Raw genomic sequence first — 14,801 nt, forward strand, 5'->3', positions numbered from 1 at the left:
TACGCAGAGGTACAGACAATGATAGAAGATTGCAGATTAAAGATAAAAGGAAGGTGAAGATGATGCAGAGGTGGTTGCTGGAAGTGGTTAGCACAGAGGGTAGGGAAACATTTAGAGAGTGTAAGAGAGAGAGAGAGAGAAGGAGAATGAGAGTGTGAGTTTCTATGATGAAACCTCTTTCACCTGGCAGGAAGGAAAGCCAAGCAACTGCTTGTACATGGGAAGTGTGTTTAACAGGCCAAATGCCTGATACTGCTAATTTAAATTACTATTCAACTGATAAACGCTTAATAAAATAAACAATGAAATTGAAAATGTACCCTTTATTTTTTTCTGTAGCTTGAGATAGCTATGTTAGTCCAGTAGAATAGTGTAAAAGAAATTGGTATAGGATTATGAAATGTCCAATAAAAACATATTTCACGATGCAATACTATTTTTTTGTATATACTCAGGAAATTACAATTGCTTTGTGGGCCAATATAAACAACCAAATGTTACAAGTGGGAAATGTTCTATAATTAAACCAATGGTGAGTACAAACTATATTTTGAGATATTCTACTACAAACACTTGAATCATTTTGCTGATGTTTTCAATAGTATCAGGATGAAGATTTTTTTCATTGTCTTCCATTGTGTGCCAAACATTTGGAAACGGAGAAGGAATAAGGTGGAGAACTGGAACACCTATATAAAACAAAAAAAATTTATATGGTGAAAAATCTATGATCTATATACTTTAGCCCCCAAAAACTATTTAACATTAAATCAGTGCAAATGTGGTACAGTAATCACTCCCTTTACAACTGTCTAGAAGCAAGACTGCATGATCTGTTTAAATGGTACAAGAGGTACTTTAGTCATTTGATTAATAAATAATAAATAATGGCCACATAAAGATGAAAGTTTTGTCCCCTTTCGCATTAACTCCAGTTATGTCTTTTTTTTATATAGCATGACTCTTTCTACCTCATTGTGGAAATATATATTTGCACTTTTATATTCCAACTAAAATTTTGAAGTCTGCAGGAAGGCTGAACTGCTTCATTAAACAACTACATATCATCCAAAAATAGTCACTTACTGAGATTTACACATCTCTCAATAAACACAACTAGCTGCCTTCACCACTTACATAATTAGTTGAATAGAATCATCTGTAAAATTGAAGTGTCAAAATTATGTTATAAACCATATGTTTCTGAAATGCAAATCAGACATGATGATCAATGAATTCAGAGAAAGGAGAATCAACCATATATTTATACCATATAAAGGCAACAAGGTCTAGAAATGGTTAAGTAGAAAGTACAAAATATAATTATATTATACTCTTATCTAGAAAAGAGGTGGTATCCCATCACCTCCCATCACAGCTGGCTTCCCTCCTTATAATCTACTTAATTTGATACATGCTGGACGCTAATGTCAGAGAGTAAATGTTAATATATGTATGTCTTACCTCTTTGTAAGAACGGTACATGATCATCATCAACTGGCCGTGCACGCAAACTACTTTGAAAATACTTGACATCAGGAGAATGATTTTTTAGTAAATTTAAACTGTGAAGTCTTTTTTCTAAAAACAAAGCAAACAAACAGATTGCTATTACAATAAATTCAAACAGAGAGCTTTTTAAAATAACTCCTATTATGAGACAGCAAATTCTGATACAATATAGATGCATAATAGCATTTTGTGAACACAGTCATCTATTTAACCTTGGAGAAATAGCAGGTAAATAACACATGCTGATCTTTAACCCCTTAAGGACCGGGCTCATTTTTCGGTTTGTACCCTGTGGGACCGAAGCTGTTTTGACACTTTTGTGGTGCTTATGTTCAGCTGTAATTTTCTCCTCACCCATTTAGTGTACCCACATAAGTTATATATTGTTTTTTTTCAGGACAAGATGGGCTTTCTTCAGATATCATCTTATTTACTATAAAAAAAAATAAAAAAAACATGGTGAAAAATTAAAAAAAAACACATTTTATGACTTTTATTTGAAAAATCTTTTACTCACCTAAAAAAGCAAGTAAAAAAACTAGCTCAATAGATTCTACTACTTGTCCTGAGTTTAGAAATACCCAATGTTTTTATGTTTTTTTGCTGTTTTTTGTAAGTTATAGGGCAATAAGTACAAGCAGCGTTTTATGATTTCCAAATCTTTTTTAACAAATCTGGTCAGTCTGCCTCCATCTCCTCTTTGGAATATCCTGGTATATGTCACTGTCAAACAACACCCCAATATGTGTTCAGGAACATCTCCTGAGTACAGCGATACCCCACATGCATGGGTTTGTCAGATTGTTTGGCTGGTAAAAGGCTACTTTTGGGGCATGCGTAATCCAGGTGGTTATTTGGTCATTCTGCCTCCATCTCCTCTTTGGAATATCTTTGAAGCGGGTTAACTCAATTTAACCAATTCAAACCATATATTTTTGAAAACTAGACACCCCAGGGTATTCCAAATGCTGTTATTTTAACCCTTTCCATGCACCAATTATAGAACTACACTTTGTCAAACTTTGTAATAGTAATTTTTTTTATTTTTTTTTTGTACTTTAGTTATAGATATACAGGTTCTGGTATATGTCACTGTCAAACAACACCCCAATATGTGTTCAGGAACATCTCCTGAGTGCAGTGATACCCGACATGCATGGATTTGTAATGCATGGATTTAAAATGCCACATTTGGGAAGTGCGCTTTTTTTCTCCATTTTGGTCAGTCTGTACCTATGCCCTATCTTTGAGCTCGGCCACTCCAATTTACCCCATCAGCCATTTTTTTATATATATTAGACTCCCCTTGCGTATTTGAAGTGCTTTTATTTTAACTCTTTGTTGAGATTTTTGAGAAATTTTAGCACTTGCTCAAAATAATTTTTTAATACTTTTTTTTATTTATTTTTTATATTTTTTTACACATTTTGCTGGTACTGGATGGTTCATCTAGTGACATCACTACATAATTATTTTTAAATGTTAGCACTTTTTTTTCCATTTTTTTTTTTTTTTTTTTATATTTTACTAATCACATTGTGATTAGAAAGCTGGGCTCCATTGACTTGCATGGTTGAATGTAGTACCTGTATTCAACCTGCAAGTGGAGCCAGAGTTCTCTAGAGGGTCTGGAGACCATCTAGCAAACTCTTTCATCTTTATTGTTTTTTTTTCCCGGGCGCCGCCATCTTGCTGATGGTGAAGATCACCGGTAGCGGCGGCTGTGACCGCTCTCCGGAGCGGTCACAGCCCACCCAGAGGTAAGTGTTTGGTGTCGCTGGATGCCTCTTGATCGAGGCATTCCAGCGACACCATTTAAGTTTAGGAAGCGATCGTTGATCGCCTCCTAAACGCTTTTAAAACGGGCGTCCGCCGCCATACAATGTATGGCGGCTGTTGACGCCCCGGGGAGGGGCCAGACATGGCCCCCGATGCCGATCTCGGCCTTGCTGAATGCCTCGACATCGAGGCATTACAGTAACGCTGTTTAAGCGAAGAAAGTGATCGTTGATCACTTTCTAAGCTTATTTAACTTTTTGACGGTTCAGGACCGTCAAAGGTCATTTAGTGACCTGTATGTCATGACGGTCCTGAACCGGCAAAGGTCGCGAAGGGGTTAACATCAGTTCCCTCACTTCTAAATATATTTTTTAAAAGGTAGAATTTAAACACATAAACTAATTCAATACAACAATAAGCATCCCAAATTAAACAAATAATTCCTGAACTATATGGTTTGGGTGGGATTGCAAGTTGTGGGAACTAATGCAAACAGTAGGGAGTAAAATAAAATACAGCTTTTTATTTGCCATTCTGACTAGATGTTACATAGTAACAGTCTATTCAATCTATCCAACGTATCCTTAACCCTGTAAGTGCTGGAGGCAATTTCCACGGGATGCTAGGATACTTTCACATCCCTTTGCTTAGTCACAAATCCTGGGAAAAGTTTAAATTTTATCCATGGAAAGCGTGTTTTTTTCCATCAGAGGTTCATCTTTTTATTGTTAGATGACTTAACGTGAATTTTGCATTGTAGTACATGATATGAAGTCTTACATACCAAAAAACAAAATGACCCCCACAAACGATGTACTCCCTAAAAGTGCACCCCCTGTGGATTTTAAAGAACTCCTTTCTAGACAGCCTACAGCAATAACAAATCTTCCAAGAACTTTTTTTCTTAGCTTTTTTACATTTCAGGATGAATCCTTGGCTAACCCAAACAAGAAAGAAAGAAACTAAATATCAGATTGGTACTTTTAATATAGTGTGCACTTTCATTCTTGTTTGTGTGCATACATTGGTCATGTCAACAGCACATAAAAATCACAGTTCATATGCTTTTAAGGGTGTGTTGCCCTTTCTGTATCTTTTGTGTAGATTTGTAGGTCCTGACCAAACCTTAGGGGTTAAACAGAGAGGGTTTTAAATAGCACGTGAAGTCTCACTAATTCAGAGAGCCCCACGGCAAATAGAGAAAGTGGCAGATGCAGATTGCTACTGCAAAAATGCTTAGATGAAAAAGTTAAATTTTATTCATTGGAACAAAACAGTGATCACAATATTCTTCACAATATTCTTGTAAGAAACTTTTTGTTCTAGCACTGCATCATCCAATGAATACCTCATCCGAGATACATTATTAATTATTTTTTTTTTTTTAAATTGCACACAGTTCATGGTGCAAAGTGGTCTGCCAGTATGTTTATGTAAAAGGTCCTCTTTTAAAGGGGAAGGACTGTGAAACCAACAGGAATTGTGTGATTGATGGGGTTAACGCTGCACGGTCGCTCTCATGGGGACCCAATCAACAAACAACCCTCCATCCCTGAAGCTGCCTGTGGCAGCTGAAAATGCGATCGTTGGTTTACCTGCAATTGCATTTTTGAGCCTACATGTGGCTTGGGGTGGCTGTGCTAGTCTGCCCAGACACCTGGGCAGACAACAGCAGTGCCCTCGCAATCACCAATATTGTGGTGACGTGGGGGCATTTTTTTTGGATGAATTACTGGGTACGTCACAGAACCGTTGAGCCCACTTGAGCATGGCATACCTGGTATGTCACCAGATGCTAAGGGGTTAAACACCTGCCCAAAATTTTGTACAATAGTTTGAGGAAGGCACATTCCTTATCCACATGACTGTGTCCCGGAGTACAAAGCAAGATACATAAATACATGGTTTGATGAGTTTTGTGTAGAGGAATTCCAAGTGGCCTGCACAGAGCCCTGACCTTATCCTCACAGAACACATCTGGGATACATTGTAATCTAATTATACACAAGGTTGACAGAGAGGAGGATCCAGGTCCCCTGCATCGCTGTGGGGGATCTGGATCTTAGTCTTGTAGTCAGACCTCTATAAGACGAGGGGTGTTTTTCAGAGCATTTGCTCTGAAAAAACCTTGTCTTATATTAGAGCAAATACAGTACTAATGGAAAAAGGATATACTGTATTTGCTCGATCATAAGACGTGTTTTTTTCAGAGCAAATGCCCCTCATCTTATATTCAAGGTGGTCTTATAATCAGACCTCAAATAGTCTGACTACAAGACTAAGATCCCCCGCAGCTGTCTGGCAGCCAGTGGAAATCAACCTCTGCTGCTGTTAACACTTCTGCCGGGGCTTCTATGACAACCTCGAATATTTGCTCTGAAAAAAACCTGGTCTTACAATCGAGCAAATACGGTACTAATCACTCCCTATTAAACATATAAAAACAAAGTATATCTTACCAATACTTTGAAGTTTCTTGTGCCATCTGTGGGTATTTTTAAAATAACTTGGAAAAATTGGGTTTGCTGCTCCAATCAAATCAAGTAGAACAAACAAATCCTAGAGAAGGAAATACATTTACAATTGATTTAAAACAATATCTGCATTCCTTTCATACACACTTAGATAAAAAAAAAAAAAAAAAGCTAAACCATTCTTTCAAACTTTTCAGATTTACATTGTTTAAATGAAAGCAGACAAGACAAAACAAAATTAGATACATTTCCCTGTATTAATTATGCAGCCTTCAGTCACATCAAACTTATGAACAGACACCCAAAACTAAACTGTTTTCTACATTGTACCACCATGTAAAATATGATGGAGGTTTATAAATATATTCATTATATAACTTATGCTTTATTAATAAACAAGCATTGCTATTATTGCTCGGTTAATCCACACTTATAATTTATAGTAGCTGCTGGTTAACATAGTAAACACAACCTCTAGAACCTTGTAGCTCTTCTGGACTGCCGCACGTCTGCTACCATGTTTTCAGATCTCATTTGCACTCTGCTTCTTTACCAATTCATTTTGGCTGGCCATCCATATAGCCTCATCAAGTGTCATTTTTTTTCAGCTCCAAACTCACAAAACTCTGCTAATTTGTAAAGCCTGTGATTCCACAGATTCACCTATACACTGGGTGCGCTTGTAAACAGGCTCTCTCATGAATCACATTCCGCCTGGGCACAAAATGGGCACTGAGCTTATTCATGACTATATCAAAGTCCTGTTCTTCATCATCCCGAATGTAAAGATATTATACACTGGCTCCACATCTTTCCTCATAGAATATAAAAGAGAATTAAGTTGTACTTCACCAATCTCCTTGCCCAGTTTGGATACAATCCTGAAGCATGCAAACCGCTGTTGCCAGGTAGGCCATGCTGCAGGCTAGGTGAAGTCAAATGGCTCAGGTGGAGTGAGGTGCACAGGTGAGTACTTCTGACACCATGTCATGAAACAGATACAACACTGGGCTGCTTTCAACACTTGTTTGATGCAGAGGTTAACTGGAGGGCAGACATAAACTGCGTCCTGCTTGAGTCCTGTCTTTGAGGACTGCCCTCCCCGGGCTGCCCCCTACTTTGATATCACTCAGGCACTCATCACTCTACCTAACAAAATGAGATCCCTGTGCTAGAGACTGTTGCCTCCTGCCTGGCTCATTAAACCTAATTACAAGGTCCCAAATGTTGTACTCTTATAAATTTGTATGTATCTTAAATGAAATGTATAAGGTAAGCCAATATACTTACAATTCCATCAAGCTGATTTGTGTCTTTGGCACCGGGTGGGTGAGGAGTATTTTCCATTTTTTGTGCTAAATGCTGTGATCCATAGAGGGAATCATATGGTGACCATCGATAAAACGCTTCCTCGCCATCAAAGAAAATCAGCTTTAGTGAAAGATCTGTGTTTTTCTGCTGAAAAAAACAAAAAATAATCTTTATGTTAAGAAATTGCCTGAATTTACTTTTAGGTACAAAAAATATTTATCATTGAACCTTGTTTGTAATTGAATTCTGGAAATCGATGTTAAGGATTTAATTAATAGATTATATCTTTAAGATATTTCATCACTGGGAATTTCAATTTTTAAGGAAACCGCTAATTCATTGCGTCTCCCAAGTAAGTCATTTAGATGATAAGTCCTCACAAATCCCTTTATTATTTTTCCCATCCTAATATCCTTTTTTCCTAAAAGCTCATAATGCTTAATGGTTATGGGCATATGAAGGCGCTCTACAGACCAGAAAGTAGCAATGATAAGTATATAAACATGGGTTAATGAAGCAACCAACATTAATTGTTTTTACTGGTTACAAGGGTAAACCCTTGAATCGTTTTGCCAGGCTTCTTGCTGCACCTATAACTAAAGGACTTTGGTTATGTAATTGTAGAAGGTGTGTGTCTTGGGAATTGCTTATTATTTTTTTGCTAAGAGATGCTGTCAGACTCCATGTTTTATGTGCTGCCATAGTATGCATACGGTTCTTTGTATGTATTTATCTTAGTTTATATTAGTTTCTGGTATTTAACCTGCTGTACCCTGTGCCACGCTGTGTAGCAAAGCTTTGGATAGCCACCGTGCCAACGCTGCTCCGGTGCAGCGACGTCCCCCCTTCTATCTACAATGCTGGTTCTGCCTGGCTCTGAAGGGGTTAATTGTTGGTGTCCCTGTAGGAGGAAGCAACGTTTGGCGGGAGTACCCAGTCGGGGTACAGGTCGGTCCCGTCACAAGGGCACGCATATACAATAAAACCCTTATTTCTTCAGAATGAGAAATCAGATATTAAAGTACATTTTGTCACATTCGCTAGCACCAAGGGCACTCACTGCAGTAGTTCTTCTGCCTAGAGAACCGCCAGGTAACTCAGGACTTAGACGATCCCACAGTGAGGAGGCCGCCCTGCTGGCAGAAAAAGGTAGGTACTGAGCTGAAGCAGCGAGGCGCAGCAAGAAGCAGGTAAGTAGAACAGGATAGCCGAGTCCTTGCACAACGCGGATAGTCAGAGCAGCCAGGGTTCTGCTACACTATGCAGGTAGTCGGACGAGCCAAGGGTCAGGTACACGATGCAGGAAGTCAGACAAGCCAAGGGTCAGGTACACGATGCAGGAAGTCAGACGAGCCAAGGGTCAGGTACACCATGCAGGTAGTCAGACGAGCCAGGGGTCAGGTATACTAAACGGGTAGTCAGACGAGCCAAGGGTCAGGTACACCATGCAGGTGTCAGGTATACTAAGCGGGTAGTCAGACGAGCCAGGGGTCAGGTATACTAAGTGGGTAGTCAGACGAGCCGGGTCGGTAAACAGGAGTCACAGGCAGAGGTACAGAATCAGCAGGCAAGGGGTAGTCAGGCAAACGAAGGGTCAAAAAGTAGTGCAGCAACAACTAACTCAGACAACGTAAATGGACCACAACAGAGTGACTGTGAAGAGTACTACCGGATTTTAAAATCCGTTGCCACTCAAAAGCCACACCCTCAACTTGCATCAGGGGCGTGCCCTTAAACGTCCCTCTGACCCACGGCTCCAGCTGTGGGAAATAGCTGCACCCCAGTGGATCTTCTGGAGACTGGCAAACCGGTAAGTAACCTCCTCTGGGGATTCCTGAGTCCGAGATATAATGACACATTTCTTCTTCATGTAGAAAAAGAAAAATACAAAAAAGGATACCAATATGGTATTGTATTTTTTATATATAATTGCTATCATGAATTACCATATTTGCTTGTAATCGAGGTCGTCTTCTAATCAGACCTCAAATGAGGTCTGACTATGAGACTAAGATCCAGATCCCCCGCAGCGCTGCAAGGGACCTGGATCCTCCTGTCTGGTAACCTCAGCTGCTGCCGGCACTTACACCGAGCTTCTATCACCGAGCGCCGGCGAAAGTGCTGGCAGCAGCCGAGGTTGCATACGCGCATAACTTCCTACTGCCGGGATAGCCCAAAGCAGAGCCCGAGGCATTTCTGGGGGCAGAGTGGCAAGTCTGGGGGCAGATGTGCATAACTGGGGTCAGGTTGGTAAATAAAAGGAAATAAAAACAAAAAAAATACCGTATTTGCTCGATTATAAGACGACCCTGATTATAAGACGACCCCCCAAAATCTGAATATTAACTTAGGAAAAAAAGAAAAAGCCTGAATATAAGACGACCCTAAAGGAAAAAAGTTTTACCAGTAAATGTTAATTCATGTAAACTATTTTTTTTAATAAAAGCTATGATTGAGAAAAATATTTTTTTTTTTTGTTTTTATTTCTTGTATTTTCCAACCTGTCCCCCAGTTACGCACATCTGCCCCCAGGCTTGCCACACCAATATGGCACTGTGGCCCATGATATGCCTTTTAACCCTCTATATGCCACTGTGCCCCTTGGTATGCCTTTTGACCCCCTATGTGCCACTCTGCCTCCAGAAATGCCTTATACCCCTATATCCCATTCTGGCATTTAGGGGGTTAAAATGCATATTATGGGGCAGAGTGGCATATAGGGAGGTATAAGGCATTCCAGGAGGCAGAGTGGCATTAAGGGAGTTAAAAGGCATTATATAGAGCACTCTGCCTCCAGAAATGCCTTATACCCCTATATGCCACTCTGGCATTTAGGGGGTTAAAAGGCATATTATGGGGCAGAGTGGCATATAGGGAGGTATAAGGCATATCAGGAGGCAGAGTGCACTATTAAATGCCCCCTTAACGCCACTCTGCCTCCTGAAATGCCTTATACCTCCCTATATGCCACTCTGCCCCATAATATGCCTTTTAACCCCCTAAGTGCCAGAGTGGCATATAGGGGTGTAAGGCATTCCAGAAATGCCCTACACACACACACACACACACACACACACACACACACACACACACACACACACACACACACACACACACACACACCTTACTTACCGGTGCTTCCAATTTCCTGCTGTATTGCCGGGGCAGCGGGTTGACGTCTCATTCCGCGGCAGCCGGAAGGAGGTGGAGTTGGCAGCGGGGGTTTGTATGCGTCCGTCGCCAATACCTTCCCCGGCTGTCAGAGATCAGGAACTCTGGAACTCTGATAGTCGGGGAAGGTATTTGCGACGGACGCATACAAACCCCCGCTGCCAACTTCACCTCCGGAAGCACCGGTAAGTGTGGGGGGGGGGCGACGACAGGAGGATCCAGGTCCCCTGCAGCGGTGCGGGGGATCTGGATCTTAGTCTCCTAATCAGACCTCTATTTGAGGTCTGATTAGAAGACGACCCCGATTGTAAGACGAGGGGTATTTTTCAGAGCATTTGCTCTGAAAAAAACCTCGTCTTATAATCGAGCAAATACGGTAGTTTACACGAATTAATATTTACTAGTCAGTGAGCAGGGGAGGAGAGGAGATACTGCGATGTGTCTGCTCGACACTGGATCGCGGGAGCGGGTAAGAAGTAGGTTTATGACAGGTTTCTGTATCTCCTTCCGTGACGTGGATCTGCTGTGTTTTCATAATCTTTGCCTCGTTCAACGGTGGTCTCTGCAACGCTCAATAACAAGGTTCAGTAGGATTGATTAGTGGGCTTTTCACTGTGTCTCCACTTCACGGATTACGGATATTCCCGCTGAGGGTAGTGCCTAAAAAGAAGGTGAGCAAGTTCTGTTTAATCGATCCCGACCTATGTGCTGTGCCCTATACCTTGTTTAATACGGCAGCTCATTGGGTCCTTAGTTTCTTGGGTATCTTGGGTAGTTTTTTTAGTGTCCTGTTTTCTGAGGTTGTCTAAGGTGTCTCTGCGGCAGGTCCAGTCTTTGGTCAGCAAACTCAATTTTGCATGCAGGGTCCTTCCTATGGAGCACGTTTTTTCTCGAAGGTTGTCCTTGGCTATGGCGAGGGTTAAGGCACTGCACTGTTTTCTCCATTTGACCAGGTGTTTGAAGGAGGACCTGCGGGTGTGGGCCTTTTTCCTGAAGGATTATAATGTGAAGTCCTTATTGTTGGGGTTCCCTGTCGCGAATAAGGACACTGAGTTGTGGACTGATGCTTTGGGCTGCATGGGTTTTGGGCCTATTTTCAAGGATATTAGTGCATCGGGAGTTGGCCACCCTGGGCTTAACTGCTCTAGTGGCGGTTGAGATTTGGAGGGAGGGCTTGGTTCTTTTTTGGTGCGATAATTTGGCTGGTGGTTCAGGCAATGAACAACCTTACTTCTTGTTATGTGCCTGTACTTTGGTTGCTGTGCTGCCTTGTGCTCTGGTGTTTGCAGCTTAATCCGAGTTTCAGATAACAGCATTGCTAATTCTCTCTCTCGTTTTCAATGGGAACGGTTTTTCCAGTTGGCTCCGATGAGGTTGGCATCCAGTTTCCCATGTGGATGTGGCAGCTGGGAGAGCTCCATGGACCTGCTCCATAGACTTACATGGGCGTTACAGTGTGCGTCATCGGCGAGTAGGAGGAGCAATCGGATATCCCAGCAGGGTCCTGTCCTACGAAGATCTTCCGGTGAGATCAGCAATGATGTGACCCGGAAGGGAATGCCGGATAGCACGGATCTCCCACTTGTGCCGGCAGTCGTTACAAGCGATCGGGCAACAGAAAGCCTGGCTTCTGCTGACGAGGGAGAGCCCAGACTGTCAAACAACAGCCTTATCTCCTATGTGGCGGCAGGGATGTGTCCCTTTACAAACACGTGTTCTGACATGTTTGTACCACGTGCTTATCACGTGTTAATGTTATTTTAAAAAAAATGATTATTGTTTGTGTCACGGTGCAGAAGGCGAAGCGGACTGCGCGGTGGCCAAAATTATCCAAAGTTGACTTTAATTCAATATTCCAAGTATTATCTTGTTCATGTTACATAGTTACATAGTACATAAGGTTGAAAAATGACCTAAATCCATGAAGTTCAACCCTTCTGTCACAGGAGCCTCCGTGCCATGGGCTCCTGGAGGGGACTGAGTTCCAGCTTCCTTCCTACAGACTATGGGCCCTAGTAAGGAATGCCAGGTTATCCAAATCGTAAGAGACTCTAAAGACTGTGGAGCTCAGAACAGATTTGGGGTTCCTGCATTTTGGGACTGACGGTTCCCAGAGTCACCCTACCCCTCAGTTAATGTCATCCAGTGACACAAAGCCCTTTTGTGTGTTATTAATAAAAATGTATTTTATTATTGCCTTATTTCCTAACTGTTTACACACAGCACACTAAGGTATGGGAGATAATCTAATCAAGACAATGTGTATTCCTTATTTTAGTGGTGTCTGTGTCCTTTTGTATTGTTAATCCCTTTACTGTCCCTGTTGTCTCTGGGATGCAGATTAAGGGGGGCCGGTTTGTATCCCAGTATCTTGTTTTATGTTAATGTGTGTTTTGCTCGATATATCCAGCCGTCTGTGTCTAAAATAAATCAGTTCTCCTCTTGTTGTACCTAAAGACTAGTCTCACCTGGTTATTTGGGTACTGGATAGCGATATCCCTTTACTTTGCTTGGGGATATCGCCTACGGATTGCGGTGGTTTGTCGTCCTAGCGGGAGAAGTTGTCTCTTGGCGCAGAGGGACAACCTGAGGTCCCTGGTCGGTCCGTCAAACTGTCTACCTAACCTTCCTACTCTTAATCCAAAAGAAGGTAAAAAAACACTAATTAAGCTACTTGGAATTCTGCCATCGGGGGGGGGGGGAATTCCTTCTCGACTCCAAAAGACAATCTGATTTCTCCTTGGATCAAAAAGCACTAAAATATTAATTCTATTTATAGCCCTGTATGCCATGCCTTTCTAAAAAAAAATATATCCAGATCCCTTTTGAAGGCAACTAATATATTTGATAACACAACCTCCCTTGGCAGTGAATTCCATACCTTTATTGTCCTTACTTTAAAGTATCCCTCCCTTTGCAGTCTATGAAATCTCCGCTCTTCCAGTCTCAGAGGGTCACCTCTTGTTCTTTGTACATTTCTGTTAATGAACAGGTCACTGAAGAGCTCTTTATATTAGCCCTTCATATATTTATATAATGTTATCATATCCCCTCTAAGACCCCGTTTATTCTAGTGTATATAATTTTAATTTTTTTAGTCTCTCTTCATAACTGGTATCTCCCAATCCCCTTATTAGTTTTGTTGCCCTACTTTGCACTTTTTCTAATTCCATAATGTCCTTTTTAATAGTTGTCTATTGTGACAGAACCCTCCATCTCTGGAGCCACTGGAGAGGCCTGACAGCCAGCCTCCTCCCTACCGACTATATGCTCTGACTTTGTAAAGATTTCTGTATCTACCCCCAGCAGTATCTCATCCCATCATTTGCTTGTCTCTGGAAGGTAGATTAAGGGGACGGTTTGTATCTCAATATCTTGTTTTATGTTAATGTGTGTTTTGCTGGCTATAACCAGCCCAGTTTGTCTAAAATAAAGTAGTCTTTGTTTTGGTTATACCCTACACTGAGTCTCGGTTAGTGACTGGGAAACCAGGGAAAGAGTGTGTTGTCCCAGACTAAGGGAGCAGCTCCGTGACATCTATGAAGCCCCAAATTCTTGCAGGTGGTATAGCTGCCCATTCATCATGCCAACTTGCCTCCAGGTCATGCAGAGTCTTTGGTTGTCTTGTATGAACCACATGTTTGAGATCTTCCCAGAGTGGCTCAATTATATTAAGGTCATGGAGACTGTGATGGCCACTCCAGAACCTTTACCTTTTTCTGCTGTAACCACTGGAGGGTGAACTTGGCCTTGTGTTTAGGGTCATTGTCGTGCTGGAAAGTCCAAGAGTCTCTCATGAGCAGCCCTCTCCAAACATAGCACTTATGGTTGTGAATATGAAGCTCTATTTTGGTCTTGCCACTCCAAATTACAGTGTGCCAGAAGCTATGAGGCATGTCAAGGTGTTGTCGGGCATATTGTAACCAGGCTTTTTATGGCATTGAAATTTAGATGGGGCGCAGGTACATATAAAAGGGAAAAAATAATAATACAATATAGTGTAGATGATTTGTTCAATGTGAAGCTTAAGTGATATAATGCACTCACAAATTGAAGAAGTGAATCCAACCCATCAATAGGACTGTAAATAATCTTTGATATTCTTCTTGAGAAAATCTAAAAAACAAACTTCAATGGTGCAGTATTCCAAAATCAAATATAGAAAAATGGAAAAAAATGCACTCACAATTGTATATGCACTACAAGTGCATATATAGGCGTTGAAAGTCCACCAAAATGTGGGGTATATCGAACTCCAATTGAAAATCGACGCGTTTCACCCGTAGGCTTCTTCAGGAAAATCAATTGAAGCATATGTCCATAAAAATTCAATGTAAAATCAGCAGTCCGTAAGTATTTTCGTCTTCTTCATCTGTTCCTTTATATCCACTTCCGCATATCGCCGTTTGTTGACCTTTCCCCTTTGGTGTCATCACGTTTTTTCGATGTTGTCATGACGTTTGTCTGTCTTCTTGTTCATTAATAAAGTTTATACAGAGCAAAAAACCTTTTCGCCTGTATCCGGGAAGATCTTTGAACTCCATTTATAGGTCG

General features: G+C 41.2%; 1 protein-coding gene across 3 annotated transcripts in view; it reads right to left on the bottom strand.

Moving 5' to 3' along the window:
• Positions 1–303: 303 nt before the first annotated feature.
• Positions 304–14,801, bottom strand: part of QPCT (glutaminyl-peptide cyclotransferase) — a 66,314-nt gene continuing 51,816 nt past the window's right edge. For 2 of the 3 annotated variants that reach the window (XM_053461261.1, XM_053461263.1), the window contains exons 4-7: positions 7,056–7,223; positions 5,751–5,850; positions 1,465–1,581; positions 304–689 (exon numbers count right to left, since the gene is read on the bottom strand). In XM_053461261.1, coding sequence (XP_053317236.1) covers positions 544–689; positions 1,465–1,581; positions 5,751–5,850; positions 7,056–7,223 — 531 coding nt within the window. In that variant the 3' untranslated portion in view covers positions 304–543. The remainder of the gene's footprint in view (positions 690–1,464; positions 1,582–5,750; positions 5,851–7,055; positions 7,224–14,801) is intronic. The other variant, XM_053461262.1, reaches the window with a different exon arrangement.

The sequence above is a fragment of the Spea bombifrons genome, chromosome 3 (assembly GCF_027358695.1).
Source record: "Spea bombifrons isolate aSpeBom1 chromosome 3, aSpeBom1.2.pri, whole genome shotgun sequence".
NCBI classification, from domain to species: Eukaryota; Metazoa; Chordata; class Amphibia; order Anura; family Pelobatidae; genus Spea; species Spea bombifrons.